Source organism: Zea mays, chromosome 6, assembly GCF_902167145.1.
Source record: "Zea mays cultivar B73 chromosome 6, Zm-B73-REFERENCE-NAM-5.0, whole genome shotgun sequence".
Lineage (NCBI taxonomy): Eukaryota > Viridiplantae > Streptophyta > Magnoliopsida > Poales > Poaceae > Zea > Zea mays.
In genome coordinates, this window is record NC_050101.1 from 165,357,044 (window position 1) to 165,381,330 (window position 24,287).

The following is a 24,287-nucleotide window of genomic DNA, read 5'->3' on the forward strand; positions in this document are numbered from 1 at the left end:
GCAAACCTACTCCCCGTTGAGGAGGCCACAAAGGCCGGGTCTCTTTCAACCCTTCCCTCTCTCAAACGGTCCCTCGGACCGAGTGAGCTTTCTCTTCTCAATCAAACGGGAACAAACTTCCTCGCAAGGACCACCACACAATTGGTGTCTCTTGCCTTGGTTACAATTGAGTTGAACGTAAGAAAGATTGAAAGAAAGCACGATTGCAAAAGCCAAGCGACAAGAGCGACAAATAACACACGGATCACTTTCTCTCTCAAGTCACTAATCACTAATGATCTCTTTTCTTAATTGTGAAACTTGGAGAGATGGAGGCTTTGAATGTGTCTTGGAATGGATTGCTAGCTCTTGTATTGAATGTTGAAGGTTGGAATGCTTGGATGTGGTGAATGGAGGTGGTTGGGGTTGTATTTATAGCCACCAACCACTTCCTAGCCGTTGCTCCATTCTGCTGAGCGCGGACGGTCCGCCCGCCTGGTCCGGACGGTCCGCCCCTGTAGATCAACAGCTGAAAACGCAACGGTCAGCAGTAACGGCTATATCAACGGCTATATTGCATTTAATGTGACGTCAGATGTCAGATAAAGCCAGTCGCGGACGGTCCGCCCGCCTGGCCCGGACGGTCCACGAGGCCGCTATAATTCATTTCTCTGAACCCGTCACCTTCGGGTTTTTCGGTTTCTTGCCTACCGGACGGTCCGCGCTAGAGGCCGGACGGTCCGCGCGAGGTCTCAGACGGTCCGCTCTTTTCCTCCGGACGGTCCATAGTGCAGACTTGGATTTTGCATTGGTTCTGTCCGAGGGGTATCCTGGTGTCGCGGACGGTCCGCCGTAGTGAACCGGACGGTCCGCCGTAGTGAACCGGATGGTCCGCGCTTGGCCTGTTTTTCCAAAAAGCTTCTCCTGTCCGGAATAATCTACGGTATTCCGGACAGTCGATTTAGTATAGTTGTAGATGAACCTTTGGCACCTGTAGAACATATAATCTAGAGCAAACTAGTTAGTCCAATTATTTGTGTTGTGCAATTCAACCACCAAAATCATTTAGGAACTAGGTGTACGCCTAATTCCCTTTCAGCATGGCTCGACAAAGCATGGCCTACCGCAAACGTCTCTGCTTCTCCACGCATGCAACAAAAAAAACTTGATTTGGTCTTCCCTACGCCACACATGCAAGTGAGTCCATGCACATACACGGATCCAATCAGAAATTGGGGGTCAGTCAACGCACGGACAGATGTCGGTCGCCAAGAAGCACACAACCAATCATGAGGTATAATTATGCATATGGATGGTCTCCATCATTTGTTTCGCACAGGAAATTGTAATGTGGTTTATGGCTACGACGCACATCCTTGTTCTCAATTGACCTTGACTCATGGTACATTCGCCCTCTTGATTGTGCTCAACCTTTTGACTATTAAAGTGAGACCTCTTGGTCAGCTCCGAGTGATCGATTGATAGGAACATCAGACTTCTTAATCCGAGTGCCCGACACAAGTTTTACTAGTAAAATCTATTGTAAGAAACATATGTTTTATTTAATAAGACGACATATTTATTCATTTAAGTTTGTAAATAATTTTTTGATGCAAAATATTTAAGAAGACGTTTAAAGATATATTTATCTATGTTAATCACCGATTTACGGAGGCAATCACCTCTACAGTACTTTCTAGCTAGCCGAAGTATCTATTGACCTACAAAATATTATCGAGATTCGTTTGCGTTAGGGGCTTGTTTGGTTTGGAGTCTGAGAAATCTGTCTGGCCCAGACAACAATCTCAAATATCTGATTTTGGATGTCTCGATTGAGCTGCTTGGCTGGCGCTCCCAGTTCAGGGCGCCAACAAAACAGGCCCTAGGTGCCTGCGAGCGCTCCGATGGATTATTGTATATATCTAGCCTTTGATTCTCTATCTAAATTTGAGTGAGACACTAGGTTAGTCTTCTATGAAGTGTTGATAAGTTAGTGGACGAAAATACTCGTGGTTAATAGAAGACTAGTCTAATGACTGTGTGTTGTAACGATACACAAAAGTATTCGAGGCGGCTACTACTCGTTTGGGTCGACGATGGGTAGTCATTGTTGTTGTGCACCATCGGTCGGACAAGGATAGGAGGAGGAGCCACGAGAGAGGCACGTTTTTTGTAGGTCTAGGTTAAGCCTGAATTATTTGATCACATGTATATAATATCAAATGTTTATTGTATTTATCTGATCATATGTATGAAAGCTTATCTATGATATGAGACGCGGAAAAGAGGAACTGACTACACGCTTCGTGTGTGATGCATAACGATGTTAAAAAATGATGATGATGGTGCTTTACAGTAGTATACGATAGGAGAGTGAAGAGAATAGTCATTTACCTCCATGTGACGGCGTGCTGAGTGGTAAATCAATTCAACCTAGTTTAAATCGTGTCCGTGTTAACTAGACCGGTGATTATGTGGGTAAGTCCCATAAGCCTTTAAGGATGCTAACGAATGGCAGTGGGGAATCAATGAGCTTTGCATGACATGTTGCAATGGCTATCATCGATTACGGTCTTCACACAGCATCAAGCACATCAACATGTTGTAACAGGAACCAATTAACGAAGGTAGTCCATCAACTGCACCCGCGGCGGCGGCGGCGGCGGCTGCTTCCTCCTCCGGCACTCCCACGGGCTCCTCAGCCAGCGCAACACCGGCCTCAACGCCTCGATCCACCGGGCCAGCACCTCGTGGAGCCGCCAGAACCTACAGCCCCCGTCCCCGTCCCCGCCGCCGCCGCCGTCGCGCCGCGCCGCCCCTCCCTGCAGGTCGGGTGCCCCGCGAGGCGGTGGCGGCGCGCGCGCGTCATCAGCACCCGCTGGTGGGCGCTGGTGCTCCGCCTCCGCGTACCGGACGGGGCTGGGCTCGGAGTAGCAGCGGCGCAGGACGATGGCCCGGTTGAGCTGGGCCTCGAACGCCAGCCGCTCGTACTCGTCGAGCAGCGTGCTGTGCCGCCCACCGCACCCGGCGCTCACGTCGAGGCTGAACCGCGACATGACGACGTCCACGGCGACAACAGCCGCGCCGCCAGCTGGCAGTTTCCCCTGCTCGTCCATGTCCATGGCAGTGCGCTCACGTCGACGTGCGTGCGTGGTATTTAGACGGTGCTTGCAGTGTCCGGTCCCAGTGTGGTCCCGCGATCCAGCAAGGCGCGCGGCTACGCCATTTGTTTGGCACGAAAGTTTGTGCGAGCTTGACGTGGGGAGGACGGCAGGGATCAGTGCACCGATGATCCAACTTGCGGTGCTCTAATAAATCTCTAATCCGTCTTGCCGCTGGCTTGTACAGACTTTCGTCAGCGATTCTGTGTCGCAAACGAGAAGCTCTCGTGTTGTGAATCTATATATGATTGGCTCGGTTGCAGTGTTTTTTTCCCCAGGGGACCTATCTAAGCAAGGAATAAAAACACCATAGAATAGCTCCTTACCTTAAGGCTGCACCATAACAGTATTATGTCAGGCTCTATCTTCTGCCACTCTTGTTCATTCCACAGGCCCCAGAAGAGAAAATTCCATGTGCTTTTGCAAAGCATAATGTAAAGCAACATACTGCAACAGCAAGCAATCCGATCCTTCCTCTGTGAATCCCGTTTTCAATTCGTTCCTGAAATAGCACTGCTTTCTATCTACTATAGTTCTATATTTACCATCTCCACTTTGGTCCATGTGGATGCATAAGCCCTTTCTTCTGAGCTCATCTTACTATCTTAGCAACATCGCTGCAGTTACATTCCCGTCTTACCTGTGGACGTCAACCTACCGGGTTGCCCGCCTAAACCAGAGGCTGTTATAGATGCCCTAACAAAACTTCGTAAGAAGATAGCGCGAGAAATAATTGAGGATCGAACTCTATATCAAAGTCAAAAGAAAAATAGATCTTTTACTACCCGTCACAAACTTTATGTTCGGCACAGTACTTCCACTGGAACTTACCAACAATAATTGCTCTGTCACCATCTACTTTAGATATATCTTCTGAGACTTTTTTTCAAATCCAAAAGTTCAGTATCCTCCTACAAATTAGTGAATTAGGGGTTCTTTTGTGCAGAAAAAGAAAGAGCAGTACAATCTTTCAAACTTACATTTAAAATATTTATTGTTTTGCACGACGAACTTTGAACCAAGTTTTTGGGTCCAGTGCCCTGTGTCCGGACTCCGGACAAGCTGCGTTGTGTGAACTGGAGACCAACGGTCCACGGACGGCACACCTCCAAATCTTCGTCCTCTTCGCGCACCCGAAAACCTCCTCGATCGCCTGCATCGACCCGGCCAATAGAACCCTACGAAATCTCGATTCTCGCAAACTGTCAGGGCGGCAGAAAACGCGTTGACCATTCACACCCCTTCGCCCCACCCTCCAGATCCCGACCAGGCGGCGCGCCCCCGCCCTCGCCGGGGATACCGGATCTGCCGTCGAGCCGCCGGGGCACCACGGCCGATGCGACCAGCACAGCACCGCTGCCAGAATCGCCGACGAATCGGCTGACGCGGTAAACTAGTCTCCCGCCCGGCTGCCAGCCGATGGGCACCTGCGGGCTCGCCGCGGTCGTCGCGCTACTCCTCGCCTCGGCTCTACTCCCTGGCCCCGATTCCGCTTCAGCCAGAAGCCTTCTGGAAGGCGAGAACCCCAGCTCCGGCGAGGTGAGACCGTGAGAACCCTATCGTCAACGCTACTAAGTTAGCATTTCGGATTAACGGTCTCGTGAATAGATTGGTGCGGGTTTGGATTCAGAGGAGGTTGTTTGGGTCTCCACAGGACGCTCCTGCACCAGCCGTTTCTGGCCAGTCTTCAGCCGCGGGGCAGCAGACTGAGAACAAGCGGCATCAGGAATCACTGCCGCCGGTGACGTCACCACCGCCGCCGCCGCCCACGCAGGAGACTAATTCGCAGAAGGCAGCCAGTCCTCCCCCAGGACCCAATGTCGGGACGGGGCAGGAGGACACAGGGAGTCAAGGGAGGAGGGAGGAGACTGACAAACTGAAGGAGGCCATGGAGAAGTGTGACGCCTCGCATAAGTGTTCCTCTGGAAACGAATTTTCTGCTTGCCTTCAGGTTCCTGATAATGGTAATGCCTTGATTTCTTTTGGAATTCACAAGTATAATTTATTAAGTCAGCGCTTTCTGAATTCCCCCTTGCTGTCCGATTGCTATACGAGGGATGTTCAAGTCCAAACTAGAAGTCTTGTATAGAATTTGTCTCTCATAAAGGTTCATGTGTATCTGCCTTTTAACTTTGGTTAGTTTCGTTCCAAGGGTAAAAACAATGGGATTCATTTCATGTGTTTTGTTTAGAATAAACTGCATCTATTGTAGTAGAGCTGCCTATTTGCATATATAATTTGGTGAATACATTTACCTTGTGATTTTAGTCGCAGATGTGATTGTGTTAATCTATGGCGGAAAATGCTTCACAATATCTTTGTATCTAAATAAATCAGTCTGCTGTCTTAAATCAAGAAAACTGTTATGGTCGCTAGATCGGTGAGGGATTATAGAGGTGTATCGATGAGCAGGAACGTCGGCCTGGGGCCTCTGCCCACGGCCGAGCAAGAGGAGGGTTTCTCCCTTCTAATTCTTGCTTACTTTATTTCTCATCCATTGATTACATAAATAGGCCAGCTGGCTGTCCCTATCTAACTAGAGATCCTTATCTCCTTAAAACTCTCAACAAACTACTAACTGATAACCTTCCTAGATAATCTCAACGAATCTCCTAAATAGTCTCAACTAATCTTTTAATCTTATCTCTAACTATCCTTATCTAATCCCCTTGGAGAGCCCATGGCTGCTGCTACCGCAGCCCCTCCGTGGGCCTCCTTAGGCCCTGACACTACACCCCTCCTGGACAAGCAGCTCGTCCTCGAGCTGCAGCATGACGGGTGCTCAAAGACGAGTCTACTTGACCCAAAACCAGACACCTAAAAGACAAGCCTTTTACATTATTCCGAATCTATTTTTTTGACCCCATAAGATAAGGCGGACACCCTCTGCGCATTGGACTTGCACGTGTGCAGCCACCTGGATCCCATGGACGCCATCTAGATGAAAGCGGAGCACATGGACGGGCACCTGGAATAGGTTGCAACAATAACCAGCGAAGGCGCCCTCGTGGCGGCCGGTAGCGGAATGTGGTGGCGCTAAATAGTGCGCCCTTGCCGATGATGAGGGGAGTGCCTTCCTTACCGCCGCTGCCGTAGAGTTGAAGTTCGTCGCCTGCGGGACACGTACCATGCTCGCACTTGGAGATAGCGGCCTGGTGCCGCTGCTGATGGCCGTCCGACAGGGCGAGGTCGCGCCCCCGTGTGCCGAGGTCAACCGTCACCAAGGCTGCCTCGAGCATCTGACGGCGCATCTCCCGCACTCTCTGTCGTGCAAGGAAGCCACGAGCAGCAGCTTGTATGCCCACAGACGCCGACGTCTGGAGCCGTGCGGACAACGCTAGCTGGTGCTGCTCATGTTGCACTGCTACCTTGATTTGCATCAGCCCTTGCTCAACCTTCTGGAGTGTGGCTTGCATCTTTGCGAGATCAATCTTTATGTTGGTCCATAAGTCCCCCATCGATGGAGCTCGTGATTGCTGAGCCGTGGCTGCCCCTAGTGGCGTCGCCGGAGACACCGTCAACGAAGATGATGTGACGAAATTTGGCGTTGTCCCTGGAGATGGGCACGCCGGCGTCCAGGATGTGGTGACAAAATTGGCAGGCGATGCTGCCCATGGAGATGGGGACGCTGGTTGCCAGGATGGAGTGACGAAGGTGGCATACGGCGTAGCCCATGGAGATGGGGATGTCGGTTGCCAGGACGGCGTGACGAAGGTGACATGCGGCGCAGTCCATAGAGATGGGGACGCCGGTTGCCAGAATGACGCCGCGAAATTGGCAGCAGAAGCCATGATATCAGATCGAAACCCAAGCTAGCCGATACCAGATGTTATGGTCGCTAGACCGGTGAGGGATTAGAGAGGGATATCGATGGGCAGGAATGCCGGCCGGGGGCCTGTGCCCACGGCCGAGCAAGAGGAGGGTTTCTCCCTTCTAATTCTTGCCTCCTTTATTTCTCATCCATTGATTACATAAATAGGCCAGTTGGCCGCCCCTATCTAGCTAGAGATTCTTATCTCTTTAAAACTCTCCTAAAAACTCTCAACAAACTAACTGATAACCTTCCTAGATAATCTCAACTAATCTCCTAAATAATCTCAACTAATCTTCTAATCTTATCTCTAACTATCCTTATCTAATCTCCCTTGGAGGGCCCATGGCTGTTGCTACCGCAGCCCCTCCATGGGCCTCCTTAGGCCCTGACAAAAACAATAAGAGGTCATGAGATAATTTACATGCCTGGATATCCTTATGTTTAAATTATGAAATTTTCAAAGGTTTTCCAACGTAGACATAATATTTCAAGCAACTATTAATTATGTTTGAAAGTGTCAGAACATAATATAATTGAATTGTCCACCTCATCTTATCAACTTAAGTTTTTGGGTTGAACTGGTTGGTGCATGCAACTTAATATGGTATCAAAGCCAGAGATCACGGGTTCGAATCCTGGCTAGTGCAATTAAATAAAATAATTGTTGCTCGCTCCTATTCCACGTCTGAGACCTAATAGAGGTTCGACGTGAGGAGTGTTGGAATATAATATAAGTGAATTGTCCATCTCATCTTATCAGCTTAAACTTTTGGGTTGAACTGGTTGGTGCATGCAACTTAATTGAAAGTATAGTTCTCGAGTTTCAGTGTTTCACACCATAGTATGGTTGACCATATAAGTGCATCACCCTAAATCTTATTTGTCATATAATGTTCTTTCCTCCTTCCTCAAACCAGGAAAGAGGTCCTACCTGTTTTAGTGTCATCATGAACATATCAGATGATGGTAAATGGTTAATGGTTATGTTCGATTTTACTACTGTATATATCTGGCTGTTTTTACCCCTAATAAAACCAGCAACTCTAAATGTTTTGTCGAATACTGAAAGAAACTATTATACATAAGATGAGGTTATTTGGAGATTAGTGTCATCATGAACATATCAGATGATGGTAAATGGTTAATGGTTATGTTCGATTTTACTACTGTATATATCTGGCTGTTTTTACCCCTAATAAAACCAGCAACTCTAAATGTTTTGTCGAATACTGAAAGAAACTATTATACATAAGATGAGGTTATTTGGAGAATGATAAAGTGGTTATTTAATGCAAACTTTTTTTTGTTTCTGTGGTCTTGAGGTATATGAATAGACATGGAAATTGTAGTAATGAGTATGTAACATATGTATGGCCTACATTAAAGGATAAGGCTGGTGTAGTGTAGTGACGGGAACCATCTTACTAAGTCACTAGGTCGCGGGTTCGATGCAGCCTCTCTGTATTTGTGGGAGGAAGGCTTCTCTCCGTTTATCTCTTTCCCACAACCCTCCCATGTGTGAGCCTCCACGTATGACCTACATTGTCATGATTATAAAATGGCCTTTTGTTTTTTTTCTTGCAGCTTTAGTTGGGCCATACATTATTGTCCACAATGAAGGCCAACATGATATGGACATTGATGTCAAAGAACCATCATCAAATACAAACAATGATAAAAAGCCTCTACATCTTGTCAAAGGTGCCTTTGGACAGGTATGTAATTTACTCAGTTACAACATTTGCTTTAGGTGTTCTTGAATAGTATACATATTCAAGTCAAATAGATGATGAAAGTTACCTGAGTGACTGATCAGTCAAATTAATTTTGGGTCAAATATGGTGAGGCACGTATTTCAAAATTGGTTCACTTTTGGTGTAACACATTTCATAGTGCCCCATTGCCTCACTTGTTCATTTGGGGCCTGTAGTAGTAGGGTATGTACTTTTGAGTTGTTAGACTGGATAGATTGCCTGTGCATTCCATTTGATATTTGGATTTTAGAAGCTACATGTGACATTTGGAACTAACAAGAATACTAGACCTTTGAGCATAAAAGCTGAGTCTTTGTTCCTTACATATCTCATGCAACTGAATTGCATTTTATTTATTTTAAGAGGATTAAATGCATGCTCCTCTAAATATAATACTCCCTTCGTTTACATATTATAGTTTGCTTTAGCTTTGTTCTAAGTTAAACTTTTCTAACTTCGATAAAAGTTTTAGAAAAATATATAACATCTACAAGTTCAAATATGACCTCATCTTTGATGGAGGTTGCCCTTCTTTCTGTTCCTGGAAGAGGTTGTTCCACGAGGAAGCTAAGCTTCAAGCCCTTAGATTCAGTGATGGTAATCGGCCTTCCTTATTCTGTTTAGACTCTCTATCTTAGCTTTCCCTTTTGCCTCCCTCAGTCTTGCCGTTCCTCTCTTTCTCTCTTCTTTTATATTAATAAAATTCTTTTACAATATGTGTGTGTGTGTGGTGGTGGGGGGGGGGGGGGTCTCCCCTGCTGTATCTTTCGCTAAAAGAGTTGAAATATATGCACTATCAAGACATACTTTATGGATAATTTAATGAAACTAATTTGATGCCGTATATATCGGTTTATTTTTCTGTAAACTTGGTCAGAGCTAGAGAAGTTAGACTTAGGATAAAGCTAAAGTGATTCACTCCATAACTTGTAGCAGAGGGAGCAATTACTATTCCAAGTTTTTTGTTTGAAATTTTAGTATTTGCGTTGTCATTTTGATTTTCTTGTGCACTAATTTCTTGGTCCAATTTATATTAACAGATGAACATAACATATACCGCTTCAGATGGTGGGAATGTTACTTTAAGTGATGGGAAAAATGTGGACTGCATCATACATGTTGGGGGGACAGTAGAGAGGCAATCAGTTTCTGATTTGCAAAAACAGTTTCAGCAGGTTGCAGCCTATGCAATGCATTTGAATCCAATTTATGGAGCCTCTTTTTTTGTTTTCGCTGTTGTTTTGGTTAGCGTTGTATGTGTCTGTTGTAAGTTTGCGAAGAGGAGAGGCAATGATGGACTCCCGTACCAACAGCTTGAGATGGGAGGTCAGGCACCGAACTCTTCAGGTGTAGACATCACTGCAACCACCACAGACGGCTGGGAACACGACTGGGATGATGACTGGGATGATGAAGCAGCAGCAGGACCTGTAGATAAAAAACCTACAAGCAGTGTCTCAGCAAATGGCCTTCCGTTGAGATCACAGACGAATAGCAAAGATGGTTGGAACGTGGATTGGGATGACTAAGCTCCTACAGAAGAACTTTGAATGGGGATGTCAAGTGAGATAGAAGATACTTCCATCTGCCTGACTTGTAGGAAAGAGTCGAACAAGGACAACTAAAACTCGAACTGATGGAACTCAGGCTTGGTAAAGTAACCCATATCCTGGAAAGGTGAAGGATTGGCTCACTTCATACGGTTTGTACCATAGTGTTCACCTTTTTTCTATCTGAGCTGATAACTGTTAGCAGTACAGATTTTAGTTCTTTTTGGGTTGTAATACTACAGCAGAAGTTGTTAGTATATATCGAAAACACATTTTATTCTTTTTTTTTTTGGGGGGGGGGGGGGGGGGGGGGTAATTATTCTCTTTTGTACACACTCCTGAGTACCATATCATTAGTGTATCATTGATGCTGCACGCTTGGACTGGTTGGAAGCAGATCCTGCTGAGCTGCCATATCAAATGCTACACATAATTTGCTTGCATGTTTGGTTCAGCTTGTGTCTGAATTGTACTAGTGCACATTGTGCTGTCACTTTAGAACTGTGTAAGAACAGGGCTAGTGGGTGGCCTCTGGACCTTACTACAGTTCCATTGGTGGCCACCGGCCACCGCAACACATGCGTTTCCTTTTCGTTTTCGCTTTCTCTGTTTGTTCGTCCTGCTCTTGCATCTCCGCTTCTTCCGGTTTGCTTATGTTGACATATTGTGGATACGGTATGTCCTTATGTGCAAGAGACAGGATTTGGTGGGTCCGTTTTTTTTTCTGAATTGCATTAGTTGTTGTGTAGCAATGATTCTGATCAGTCGCTCGTTCTTTACATTTGTGCTGCTGTTGCCTATGGCCATATCATCTGGACACAAATCATGTACTATCTTGTATTTGAGCCACTGCGTTGAACACAGTCGAGTGCACTAGAGCAGTAGAAATGCTATTATGTTCTTGTGAGTTACCCCAGGCATGCTCTTATATCGAAGCCCAGAGTGCCTGATTGAGCCCAATCATTTGATACAATCATGCTATGGCCTTGCTTCAGATTTGGGTGCGCAACAGCTCATGTGTAACTTTGCAGTTAAGCTTTTCTGGGACGAGCATAAAGTCTGAGGCTTCTTCCTGGCTGCTTCTATTTGACCACTTCACTGCTTGCCGAGGTTGCAGTTGATCTGCTAAAGTATCATCATTTTGCCTTGGATTCCTTCGCAAGTCGCAACTGTGCATACTCTCTCGGACAGCTATCATACCTGTACTCCTGGGCTACCTACCACAAGTCCTTGCCTGTTTGATCTGTAAAAGATGTACATGCAAGATCACAATGCCTTAAGCACATGTAAGAATCCTTCTGGACAGGAAATATATGCCAACCAAAGAATTACTATGGCAACTTTTGCAGAGGTGGTGAGGGACCAACTGGAACTGCAGTGTTGGATACAATTACATACAGGGTCCGGGTGGCAGGCCGAGGAGGCGAGGACATCACCGAGCTGGCATGGGTCAGGGAATTTGCTCTTTTTTTCTTTCCCTGCCCCACCAACCGCCTTTCTCGCAGAGTCGCAGTGACCTTTGTTTGGTTGGCTGCGGTACTGTCACTGCTGCTGTGCCTGTCCTGCGGCAGGCATGGCACGAACGAGTGAAAAAGAGAGAGAGAGAGGGAATCTGATGCATTTCTTGTTCGTGTGTTTTACTACTTTCCGGCTTGCCGCAAGAAAAATGTCACAAATCTACCAGGCAACACCTCCTTCCTTTCGAACTTTGGTGCGTTGATAGGACCGTCCTTTGAAATCTCCAGTTCATTTCGTCCGGCCCCCTTGAGCTTGGAATTTTGAAAGATGTACCCGTACGTCTCAGCAACTGTGTGTACCTTGTGCTCCTAGTCCTAGTCCTTGCCGTGCATTGTCCATGTCATGCTAACAAGTTGTTGGGAGTAGCGTACAAGCGCGAAGGACGCATCTGCAATTTGTAATGCACTGCCGACGCCTGCTTAAAATCCAACAATTTCACATCACTAGACAGTCTGATTCTCTCTCTCATGATTGTCACGCTCAAAACGGATCATCATCTCGTTCATTATTTCAAACTCCTCTACAAACACTGTAAAACAGCGTTATACAAACTCGCATACACGGTGTTGACAGAGTTGGCCTAAGTCCTGACAAATGGGCGGCTGTTCGGCGAGTTTTCAGGACCAATAAAATATAGCGCAAGTACGATCAATGCTAAATCTAGAGTACTCTTTTTCATCGCTGGCGCACGGGGCAACTCCGTCACCGAGCGTGCCACGCCGCAACCGCTCACGTCACGCTCGGACGCCGGCGCCAAGCTCGAACGCCGAGGAGTCGCAGCAGCATTCTACCCTTCACGTCCGCGCGCTCGCGACGATCTCCGGTCTGGCCCAGTCGTCGCCGGATAGCAGCAGTGAAGCCAGCAATGAAAAGGAAGAGCTGGCGTCCATTAAAAAAAGAGAGAAGGTAGACGAAGGAGATCTTCTGCGCAAATATGGGAGAAGACTGGGCTTTGCTTTTGTTTGGCATTTGTAGTTCTAATGAAATATTTATCAGCACATATTTAATAAGGATTTGGAATGTGCAAACGTGTCAGTATTTTATTGGGAAAAACGGTTTCGAGAACTTCTGTTGATATGATTGCGAAAATATAGAAAATGAGATATTGAGAGAATGAAATTTAGATGATGTTGTAGAGAACGAGATGTTTTAGAATGTGATGTAAAAGACAAGAAATATTTATTTAAAAGATGACATGGCGTATGGTTTGTGTCAATTCGTTTTTTGACATTATTATTAGGTGACTGCCTGTCTTTCGACCCGAATAAGCCCAACAAGATTTGCTGGGAGTCATGTTCATTGCAACTCATCCAACGCCTTGTGCCATGCTTGAAGCATAGAGATGACACGAGATGCCACCCCACACACTTTCTCTTCAACATAAGATTATCCTCACTGCTGTTACTCTATATTTCCACTCTAAAAGAGATATTTTAGTTCAGTCAGCAAGATTCTTTTCTCTATACCAATTTTGCATGCATCCGTGTTACTCTATAAGTTCCTTTATATCCAACTACTAAAATTTTATTCAACCATTTTCAACCACCCTCTCCAATTTTAAATATATTTTGCAAGAGAGATGGAGGATACCGTGGTCCTTGACCTTACCCTGGAAATATCGTAATCCCAATGCTACTCTATTGATCGTACATTTGGTACTACATGACGTGCTCGGGCGCACCATTTCTTTGCTCTATTTCTTATTGCATATCTTTGACGTAGTAGATATCGTATTCCAGTGCAGATAGTCTAACACTTCGACTCTTGGTACGTATGTGACATATCGTCTCTTCCACCTCTTTCTATCGCATTAGTGATCATTGAATTTGATACATTATGTTTGCTAACTCATTAAATCAGAAAAACGGGTCCTTAACTTAGTTGATCCGTAGAAAATCATCCACAATCGGGTTTGCTTACCAGATGTTGATGTGATGTGACGTGCCACGCTCACGCCTCTTACGGTACTTGGTAATTTGGTATGTGTAGTCCCTGAACTTAGCATGATGTGTCTCCTGGCTCTCCGAACTTTTCATACTATGCCATGCGAGGGTTTATTAGTGCGCTCCAGCGTGGCACGTCGTATCGATATCCAGTTTAAGGAAACATAGGTTTAGACGATTTTGTACGAGTCGGTCATGTTCAGGACCCGTTTTTCTAGTTTTTTTGAGTTGAAGGACCTAAGTAATACATAATGCTAAATTAGAGAACCGCTAATATATTCTGCTTTACTGTTGTTGTGCTCACGTTGTTGTACCAATACGGACCCTTCCCAATCTATAAAAGAGAACCAAAGGAATGAAGTACTCCCTCCATTGACATAGGATTTTTTTGATGGTACGACACTAAATTTATTATGAAATAAATTAAACTAGGTTCATAACCATAAAACTATGTCAACCCGTTCTTAAGATATTGAAAAGTGAGTGAAACCACTATCGAGATCAATTCGTTTTATCTCTATATATTTCATCTATTCCTATTGATTGTTTATTAGATAGAACATTTAAGCCGCATGTTAGGCTATGAAATCTCTACTACTTATTAAGGCAGTAAGGGGTAGGCTGCTATTCCGTGTTCTGCCATTCTCATTTCCTATTCTGCCTTTCTGATTCCCCCCTCCCCGCACAGTCTATTCTCACTATTCTCTGTTCTGCCTTTTTCGATTCCTCCTCCCCGCTGCCTTTTTCGATTCCTCCTTCCCGCACAGTCCATTCTCATGTTCGGTCACCATTCCTGTTTCCTTTCTCATTCTCCCCTCCCCACAAAGCCCATTTCCATTCCCACGTACATCCCACGCCTAGCTAACTCCCCGCTGCCTTTTTCGATTCCTCCTTCCCGCACAGTCCATTCTCATGTTCGGTCACCATTCTTGTTTCCTTTCTCATTCTCCCCTCCCCACAAAGCCCATTTCCATTCCCACGTACATCTCACGCCTAGCTAAATTTAAATTAAAAAACAGGCCCCAAGGGGACTCGAACCTGCGACCCTTCAAGCAAATGTGATCATAGCTACCACTACACCACATGTGTGTTTATGTCTACATCTATTATAGTAAAAACATATACTACGGATCTTTCGAAGCCTACCTGCTACCTTGCACAATGTGTTGTATTAGATAAGTATCACCGAGATGGCGCCATCATGTCGTCCAGCTCACCATCCACCTGAAGCCCAACTTGCCACGTAAGTCGCTACTGACCGGCCATGAATTCTTGTGCGCTGGGATGACGACCATTGTTGCTGTTGTGTGAGTGTCCTCGAACAAGATGTATGTAGAGGAGTAGCACATCCGGTGGTGCAACGACCAGGTGTACTACCTCGCTGATGAGCCCGGGGTGCACTTCATTTGACAGCCCAACCAAGAGTCATCGGTACTCACCATGTCGCGCGCGTTCGACGACTACTATATCAAGGATTGTGGCGTCATCTCGGCGCCGGAGGTGAGCAGAGGAGGACTGACAACAATGACCACTCACCATCATCGGGGTAGCTTTTGTGCCGGTATGCCTTTAATTCTCTTCGCAAACACACACTTGCCTTTTTTGTTTAAGAAAGCGTGTATGGTGGTGCGTGCCTAATTATTAACGATGTACGGCGAAACTTCTACCGGAAGGTGTGGCACGTGCTCTCCAATGATGAGACCATGCAAATCATGATATATATCGAAGTCTGCATGATACTGATGGTTGCAATGTAGTAGTGAAACAACTAAATTAAAATAACAAAATTTATTTATGGCTAGGATCACAAACTCTTTATTAAAAGAGCATATTTTGTTTTTAATTTTATCCTACTCTTACTTACCGTAGCAATATTAAAAATAGCGTGATGAAACTACCACTGAAAATATATCCTCATAGTTTTTGAAATTAAACGCATGCACACAAAAAACCACATGAAAATCACCATCATCGCCACTCGCGAGTCACCCACGAGTCCACGACCACGAGCCACAAGCCCACACTCCTACAGAAGATTTGGCTTCGAAATTCTAAAATCGTGGAACAACCTCGAGCCAGACGGTGACCCCACTGCGCAGTGGCCAGCGGAGCATTAATTGCAGCGGTTCTCCACTCACCTCACGAAACCAGCAACCCCAGCAGCAAGCGCAGCAGACAGCAGTGCATCTGCGCCGCGAACCGCCGCTCCAGTCCAATCAATGGACGGACACTTCCCATGATCTCGTCGCCCACCTCCTCTTCCGCCGCCGCCGCCGCGGCAATGCCGACTCCCTCCCGCCTCCTCTTCCCCGTCCTGGTCCTCCTCGCCGCGTCGGCCGGGGCGGCCACGGCCGCCACCGTGAGCGACGACGTGCTCGCGCTGGTCGTCCTCAAGTCGGGCCTCTTCGACCCGGCGGGCCGCCTCGCGCCCTGGTCCGAGGACGCCGACCGCGCCTGCGCCTGGCCGGGGGTCTCCTGCGACTCGCGCACGGACCGCGTCGCCGCGCTCGACCTCCCCGCCGCGTCGCTCGCGGGCCGCCTCCCGCGGGCCGCGCTGCTCCGCCTCGACGCGCTCGTCTCGCTCGCGCTCCCGGGGAACCGCCTCTCCGGCACGCTCCCTGACGCGCTGCCCCCTCGCCTCCGTTCTCTCGACCTCTCGGGCAACGCGATCTCGGGCGGCATCCCCGCCTCGCTCGCGTCCTGCGAGTCGCTCGTGTCGCTCAACCTCTCTCGCAATCGGCTCACCGGCCCGGTCCCCGATGGCATCTGGTCACTGCCGTCGCTCAGGTCGGTGGACCTCTCCGGGAACCTGCTCTCCGGGAGCGTACCCGGCGGGTTCCCGCGGAGCAGCTCGCTGCGTGAGGTGGACCTGAGCCGCAACCTGCTCCAAGGGGAGATACCGGCGGACATCGGTGAAGCCGGGCTGCTTAAGTCCCTTGACCTCGGGCACAACTCGTTCACCGGCGGGCTGCCCGAGTCGCTGCGTGGGCTGTCCGGGCTGAGTTTTCTCGGCGCTGGTGGCAATGACCTATCAGAGGAGCTCCAGCCGTGGATTGGGGAAATGGCGGCGCTGGAGAGACTGGATTTGTCTGCCAACCGCTTTACCGGCACCATCCCGGACGCCATTTCAGGCTGCAAGAACCTGGTCGAGGTCGACCTCAGCCGGAACGCGCTCACTGGGGAGCTCCCATGGTGGGTGTTTGGGGTACCTCTGCAGCGCGTCTCCGTCTCTGGAAATGCACTGTCAGGGTGGGTCAAGGTTCCCCGTGATGCTGCTGCCACCCTGGAAGCCCTGGACCTTTCAGCCAATGCTTTCACTGGTGTGATCCCGCCTGAGATTTCCACCCTTGCAAGATTGCAGTACCTGAATTTGTCCTCAAATTCCATGTCGGGGCAGCTTCCTGCAAGCATTGGGCTGATGCTGATGCTTGAGGTGTTGGACGTGAGTGCTAACAAGTTGGATGGGGTTGTGCCACTGGAGATCGGAGGTGCCGTTGCGCTCCGACAGCTGCTGATGGGTAGGAATTCACTTACTGGATGGATTCCGGTGCAGATTGGCACATGCAAATCCTTGATTGCTTTGTAAGTGATCCTTTTCTCTGGCATTACCCAGTTCCTAGTGCATGTGCATGCATGCTTTTATTGGTTGACTAGATGACTACTAGTTCCATTTGTTTTTTCTCTTGTTAGTTTTTACTAGTTCTCTGCTTCCTAGGTTGCAGGTGTCACTTAGAAAGCGATAGATATGTCTTATTTGCTGTTTGGAAGCACTAAACCGAAAACATGGGTGGCATCTTTGTCTTGCTGCTTTGCTCGTATCCCACTGTCAGATTCCGTGTTTCTCTTGGATACACTAAAAAACACGAGTCAAATTCTGCACGGATTTTATTGCTGATTAAAAAAAAACTATTGCAACAAACAAGGCGAAGCACTTCTGTCGATTGCTAGGCACTAATTCAGGTGATAGGTTATTTAATTCTCTTCTTTCTTTGCAGGGATCTATCACACAACAAACTTGCAGGATCAATTCCTATATCCATGGGTAATCTTACTAGTCTTCAAACAGTTGATCTCTCAGATAACTTGCTGAACGGCAGCTTACCGATGGAGCTCTCAAAACTTGACAGCCTGCGTTTCTTCAATGTCTCTCACAATTCGCTGTCAGGGAGCCTTCCCAATAGTCGCTTCTTTGACAGCATCCCTTATTCTTTCCTCTCCGATAATGCTGGCCTTTGCAGTTCACAGAAGAACAGTTCCTGCAATGGTGTCATGCCAAAGCCAATTGTTTTCAACCCTAATTCTTCGTCAGACCCCTGGATGGATGTTGCCCCAAGTTCCCCAAGCAACCGGCACCAGAGGAAGATGATATTGAGCATCTCAACACTCATCGCAATTGTGGGTGGAGCAGTTATTGTTATCGGTGTGGTCACCATAACAGTGCTCAACCTCCGTGCCCATGCAACAGCTTCCCGCTCTGCACTTCCCACTTCATTGTCAGATGATTATCATAGCCAATCAGCTGAATCTCCAGAAAATGAGGCCAAGTCTGGGAAGCTAGTCATGTTTGGCAGAGGCAGCTCGGATTTTAGTGCTGATGGGCATGCGTTGTTGAATAAGGATTGTGAACTTGGGCGTGGAGGCTTTGGTACTGTTTACAAGGCAGTGCTCAGAGATGGCCAGCCAGTGGCCATCAAGAAGCTGACAGTTTCAAGTATGGTCAAGTCAGAGCATGACTTCAAGCAGCACGTCAAGCTTCTAGGCAAGGTGCGGCACCATAACATTGTCACCCTCAAAGGCTTCTACTGGACTTCCTCACTGCAGCTCCTTATATATGAATTCATTCCTGCTGGGAGTTTGCATCAGCACCTCCATGAGTGCTCATACGAGAGCTCGCTTTCATGGGTGGAGAGGTTTGACATAATCGTTGGCGTGGCCCGCGCACTTGTGCACTTGCATCGCTACGGTATAATCCACTACAATCTGAAGTCCAGCAATGTCTTGCTAGACACGAATGGTGAGCCCAGGGTTGGTGATTATGGTCTTGTGAACCTGCTGCCGATGCTGGATCGCTATGTGCTCAGCAGTAAGATCCAGAGCGTGCTGGGATACATGGCACCTGAGTTCACTTGCACAACGGTCAAGGTCACGGAGAAGTGCGACATATACAGCTTCGGAGTGCTAGTCCTTGAGATTTTGTCAGGCAGAAGGCCCGTAGAATATCTGGAAGATAGTGTGGTTGTGCTTTCTGATCTTGTCAGTGATGCACTCGATGATGACAGGCTGGAGGACTGCATGGATCCACGGCTATCAGGTGAGTTCTCGATGGTGGAGGCCACACTGATCATCAAGCTGGGCCTGGTCTGTGCATCTCAGGTGCCTTCTCAACGACCGGACATGGCTGAGGTGGTCAGTATGCTTGAGATGGTGAGGAGTCCTCAGGGTACCCCAGAGGATGATCTGGTTTGAGATCCATTTAGGGTGCGTTCTTTTGTTCAGGATTGATGCCAGGATTGGTTCCAGGTGATCAAAGCTTATACAAATTAGATAAGCATTCATGGTTAGATTGGTTCTAGATCATGATTCCGGAACAAACAAACACACCCTTACCGGAGTTTCTCCCTTTTCTCATTCCTTTTTTCCATTCGTCTTTGGGTAGATACATGTTGAGGAGATGGGGAAAGTGCGGTCCGAAAGTATGTTAGGTCTTTGACTAGTGAGTCTAGTTTGGTTGCAATATTTAGGCACTTCTCTATCTCAGGTGTCTGAATTTTTAGTTGATTTTAGGGAACACTCTTGAATAACCAACTAGTATAAGAAAATTATTGTTTTTATGATTTGTGATTTTTCTTTGTATCGTAACAAATTCAATTTTTATACTTGCCTGCCTATAGAAATGATTGTTAGTTATCTTTATATCAACACATATCATATTTTGTCGGATTTATGGTTTTGTCTAACAATTTTTTTTATTCTAGAGATAAAAAAACTGCAGATTATGTTTATATAAATTGCAACGAACTAAATCTATAATATATATATATATTATAAAATAAATGTAATGAAAACTAACATAGTCTGATAGGCATCAGAATTTTAGCGAGTCATGTAAAGCTGTTGCCTCTCTAGTTCTATTAATTTATTGGTCGTTGGCCCTTTTGCCCGTGAGAAGTATGTACATGAAGCATCAGCGGGGTTAATCCAGTTTTCGTCTTTACATGAAGGTATGTGTATTCGTTTTCGGAGCCATTTTCGCCAATGCCCTGGCACTTCACATCTCTTCATATCTTGCTGAGATTCAGTACATATGCGGCCTGTGCCCTGCCCACTGCCAGAGTGCTCGACCCATCGACCGGGTCCAGTTGGCTGTCTGGTAAGACACTAGGCAGTAGGCACGTCGGGGAGTTTGGCCCAGCGTGGAGTGCTGTCGTGGAGTGCGGACTCTCATACACATTTGTACATTCATTAATTATACTAGGTGACTGCCCGTGCGTTGCAACGGAAACATATAATGTTATAATAACTTATGTACAAATGTATGTTATATTATGAACGCCTACTTTGCTCTCTTATAGAGTAATAAAGACTTCACCTTTGGATCTTTACCTTTGGCTTAATGGAGAGTTTTACAGGGACCGACATGCAAAACCTAAAGCCATATCCGCTTAAAAAAGCTAGGGATCCGTGAATAGTGTACATGTCAAAACAAAAGAAAGAACAAAAAAAACTGCACACGACGTCAATCACTCTCACTGCCTCTTTCCACCCTGCTGTAGATTGCCCTTTCTGTCGATATATACCCAACATAGGATGTTGCGACTGATTGGTTTCCCGATCTGCACACACACGAGCACGCGCCCGGACGGTTCGCTCGCTCCCCACCTCCACACCCGCCGCTCTCCACAGTGCTGCTGTCGAGGCGTCTTTCTCCGATCGTATGTGCCGAGCTCCTCCTGCCTGCAGTCTGCCTCACCTTCTGTTTTGCTTGCACTTGAATAGCCACCTTCTGCTTCGCGCCATGCATATATCTTCTCTTGCGGTGGCTTTATTGTACATCATGCGGGCCTTCTTGCGTGGATGCTCCTCTCTTGGCTAGTTGTTTGTTTCTTGCAGAGGAATGTATTGCTGCTCAGTGCTTCACTACCAACAACATTGGGTCTCTGGCAACGACATAGTACTCCGTGGTAGTTATTGTATATACAAACTTCACCCATAAACAATTCAATGTATCCCTTGGCATCTTCAAATTTAGCTACAGGTTATAGTTGGGCTGCAAGGATCTCGTTCTAGGTGTCGGGCACGCAGGAAAGGCACCAGTGCAGGCAATCCAGAACGCCGGGAGTGGCCTTGACGTTGTACCGCGAAATATGCCCTTCGTCCCTCAGCCGCGAGAGGGCAGTGAGGTCCAGGAGCCTAACCCTGGTGCCCCTCACGGCACCCTTGGCGTCGGCGTCCTCCGAACGGTCGAGGTGGACGCCGCTCCCTCCCTGGCTGGTGTTGTCGCAGCTGCCTCTGGTGTCCCAGTCCCCATTGAAGAAGTGTCGGGGCGATATCGACCTGTAGAACGCCTTCATCTTGGGGCGGCGGGGGAGCTGCGCGTCCACCCACCTAACGACGCTGTGGACGGTGAAGTTCTTGGCCTTCCAGATGACGGCAGTGTTCCTGTCGTTGTTGGGCGCTCCGCCGAGATACATCTCCCACCTGTTCGCCCTCAGCTTCCCCGGGTTCTAGTGGTGGGTGGTGTTGAGGACCAGGACGTGGAGCCTGTGGAGGTCACTCTTCAGAAAAGCAGGCGGGCGGTCCAGGTGCATGGCGTAACTGGTCGCTCGGTCTGATGGGTTCAGGGGCTCCAAATCACAGAGCGTTGATGACCAGTGGTATATAATTGTTGTGTTGGTGCTCGGGAACCGGTAGGCCCAGCCATCTAGACTTTTTTGCACCCGGTGCTAACACAAAGCCATAATCTGCACCAACATCTTCTACATCCAACCTCTCCTTTCCACCAGTGACCATACACATCATCGACTGAAACATCTGCCTCCCTTGAGAATCGCCCATGTAAGCGATGATTTTATCCTGCATTCTGAAACATATTCGGATTAATGTTTCCGTGTTGTGCTGACTCAAAGATTTTAGCCAAACAGCGTGGCATACACCATCTCTAAATTCACCAGAGGTTGGCTATGTAGTATGTACCTTCTCAAGAACTGGGAGACCTCAAACTCTAGCATCTCACAAGCTTCAGGCAACCATCTGAATTTTTCATACGAGAAATCTTTTCGCTGGGTTAGTTTGCAGGACCAACTCTCTGAAAGCCACTGCTTACAACCAAACCCTGAGTATAGTGGTCTACGATTGTTAGAAACCCACTTCCCATTCCTGTACTCGCATTCTGTAGGACATAAAAGCGAACATAACATACAAATTAAAGCAAGATAACCTGTGCGCCAGCTAATGCACAAGTAAACTGAACAGAAATAATCTTCTGGATTTTGTGCAAAGGCAATATGAGAAATATGTCAATGGAGAAAATAAGTACATTTGTATGCTCGCATAAGAAATAAATTCATGGTTTCTCTAGCAGCCACAAAGATGAGTATACCTTTCTTGTTTGGGAGCAGGGCGGAGGCGCTCCTTTCCTTCTTGGCCAGCGACAACATGGACTGGGCAGCGGCTTCCGGGTCTCTGTCGTGGGGTGCGGCGGCGACGGACCCCGGCCCGACCATGCTGTCCTTCGCAGGCCCGTCCTCCTCCGTCGCCGACGTCGAGGTGCGGCTCCAGGATTTCGCCGCGGGTCACGTGGAAGCGGAGGCGACAGTGATTTCCAAACGACTTGCTCAAGCTCAACTAAAGCAACCCAACGATATGGCATGAATGCAAATAATCAAGGAATATATAATCCAGGAGAGAAAGAGGAGACGAGAGAGAGACTCACCAACGGAGCTGGTCGGTTTCTTCTGTCCATGGCTGCTCCTCAAGCAACAAATCGACAAGCTGTCTGCAGCTGCAAGAACAAACCGATCACGGACAGGACATCTCAGTTCGCCTCCGAGCCGAACCGCTGGAAGAAGTTGGGAAATGGCAACCTCAAACGGATTCTTCCAACCAGAAACTTATTCCAGCACCCTGCTGTGCAATTGCGAGGAGAAAGGAGAGGATGACGAGAAAGAAGTAGCGACTTGCGACACTAAATGGCTCCTCGCATTAAAGTGTGTTGATGGCGGCCTCGGATACATTCAAGGTGCGCAGATCAGAGGGAGAGGAGGGTGGGGGGATCCACGGCAAGAAATCAACAGCACGCGCGACACTTTCTGGATTGCGACCTCGGTTCCCCGTAATCGCGGATCAGAGGGGGAGGAGGGTTGGGGGATCCACGACACCTTCCATCTGCGGCAAGAAATCAACAGCATCCGTGACACCTTCTGGATTGCGGCCTCGGTTCCCCGAAATCCCGGATCAGAGAGGGAGGAGGGTGGGGGATCTGCGGGCGTTGATTGCGGAGAGCCCTCGTCAGAACCGTGCACCAATATAAATTGTGGACGGTTTGGTATGATGCCATTAAAATCTTTTTCTATTTCCCATGTGTTGAAGTTCGGATGACATGCTAACGCTAATTCTAACTAATCTGGCTCCATATGTTGAAAGTCTGGGAATTCTAATCAGTTGCCATCCTACATCAGAATATGGCAATCGGCTAATTGGTCAAAATCATTTTTGTACGTTAGTTTAACAGCAGAAGTAAAATAGAACCCATGCACAGGGATAGCTGGATGTATCATCGTCAGTCTTTTCAGCATAATCCTACAGTTACTCAGATCCATGAAACTGCACACATTGCAAATCGGTGTTCTCAGAAGTTGCAGGAGCTCAGTAGCAAGAAAGCCAATGTGAAAAAGAAACAAAATATGCAGAATGGTAAGAAAAGCAGCACAAAAGGAGTGAGACAAACAAGGCGAAGCCGGCCGGATCGAGCACTGCACCCTTTTCTAGCTTTTGCACACACCACCTGCTGCCGCATCACCGCGCGCGCGAGGTCTCAGTCGCCACTCGCCAGCGTGATTTGCGACCCCCGCCGACCACATCCTGGTGATTTCGCGGGATGGCGGCCGTTGCGGGCGACCGGCGATTTCGCGGTGGCTGGTGGGGGCGCGTGGACGCGCGGCGGATGCGGCCGTGGCGTGCAGGCGGCGGTTTCGCGGTGGCTGGTGGGGTGCGTGGACGCGCGGCGGATGCGGCCGTGGCGTGCGGGCGGCGGTTTCGTGGCGGATAGCGGGGCGTGCGCGTGCGGGTACGAGCGGGGGCAGTCTACACTCCACTCTTAATAGTTGTAGAGATATAGTAATTCCAATACCATTCAAAATTGATAATGCACCGCTATATAAATTTTTGAAACCACAAGTTATTTAAATGACTATGCAATAAAATATACTCCCTCCGTTTCTTTTTATTTGTCGCTGGATAGTGCAATTTTACACTATCCAGCGACAAATAAAAAGAAACGGAGGAAGTATATGTTTTATGACAATGCACATACGTACACTTACGATATAAGAACCTTTAACAAAAAATAT

The 24,287-nt window shown here is 47.6% G+C and overlaps 2 protein-coding genes and 1 pseudogene across 3 annotated transcripts; 2 read left to right on the plus strand and 1 right to left on the minus strand.

Annotated features, from left to right (window-relative positions):
• Window positions 1-4,181: 4,181 nt before the first annotated feature.
• LOC103630488 (uncharacterized) lies at window positions 4,182-10,701 on the plus strand. 2 transcript variants are annotated; one of them, XM_020539592.2, is made up of 4 exons: window positions 4,182-4,679; window positions 4,795-5,104; window positions 8,539-8,669; window positions 9,749-10,701. In XM_020539592.2, exons 1-4 carry the CDS (start codon window positions 4,560-4,562, stop codon window positions 10,235-10,237), a joined length of 1,050 nt encoding a protein of 349 aa, XP_020395181.1. In that variant the 5' UTR covers window positions 4,182-4,559; the 3' UTR covers window positions 10,238-10,701. The 2 variants fall into 2 exon arrangements, with proteins under 2 accessions (XP_020395181.1, XP_020395180.1); XM_020539591.3 differs by having other exon boundaries at window positions 4,201-4,679; window positions 4,771-5,104.
• Window positions 10,702-15,852: 5,151 nt separating this feature from the next.
• LOC103630489 (probable LRR receptor-like serine/threonine-protein kinase IRK) lies at window positions 15,853-19,595 on the plus strand. The gene is made up of 2 exons (XM_008651541.4): window positions 15,853-17,301; window positions 17,715-19,595. Exons 1-2 carry the CDS (start codon window positions 15,956-15,958, stop codon window positions 19,183-19,185), a joined length of 2,817 nt encoding a protein of 938 aa, XP_008649763.1. The 5' UTR covers window positions 15,853-15,955; the 3' UTR covers window positions 19,186-19,595.
• Window positions 19,596-20,975: 1,380 nt separating this feature from the next.
• On the minus strand, window positions 20,976-22,107 carry LOC103630491 (protein trichome birefringence-like 16; annotated as a pseudogene).
• Window positions 22,108-24,287: the final 2,180 nt, after the last annotated feature.

What these genes read in the sequence shown, in the direction of transcription:
- LOC103630488 (XM_020539591.3), top strand. Translation starts at nt 4,560, where the DNA reads ATGGGCACCTGCGGGCTCGCCGCGGTCGTCGCGCTACTCCTCGCCTCG. An exon ending in AGAACCCCAGCTCCGGCGAG is followed by an intron (nt 4,680 to 4,770) that starts GTGAGACCGTGA and finishes GTTTGGATTCAG; the next exon opens with AGGAGGTTGTTTGGGTCTCC. An exon ending in TCAAAGGTGCCTTTGGACAG is followed by an intron (nt 8,670 to 9,748) that starts GTATGTAATTTA and finishes TTATATTAACAG; the next exon opens with ATGAACATAACATATACCGC.
- LOC103630489 (XM_008651541.4), top strand. Translation starts at nt 15,956, where the DNA reads ATGATCTCGTCGCCCACCTCCTCTTCCGCCGCCGCCGCCGCGGCAATG. An exon ending in TGCAAATCCTTGATTGCTTT is followed by an intron (nt 17,302 to 17,714) that starts GTAAGTGATCCT and finishes CTTTCTTTGCAG; the next exon opens with GGATCTATCACACAACAAAC.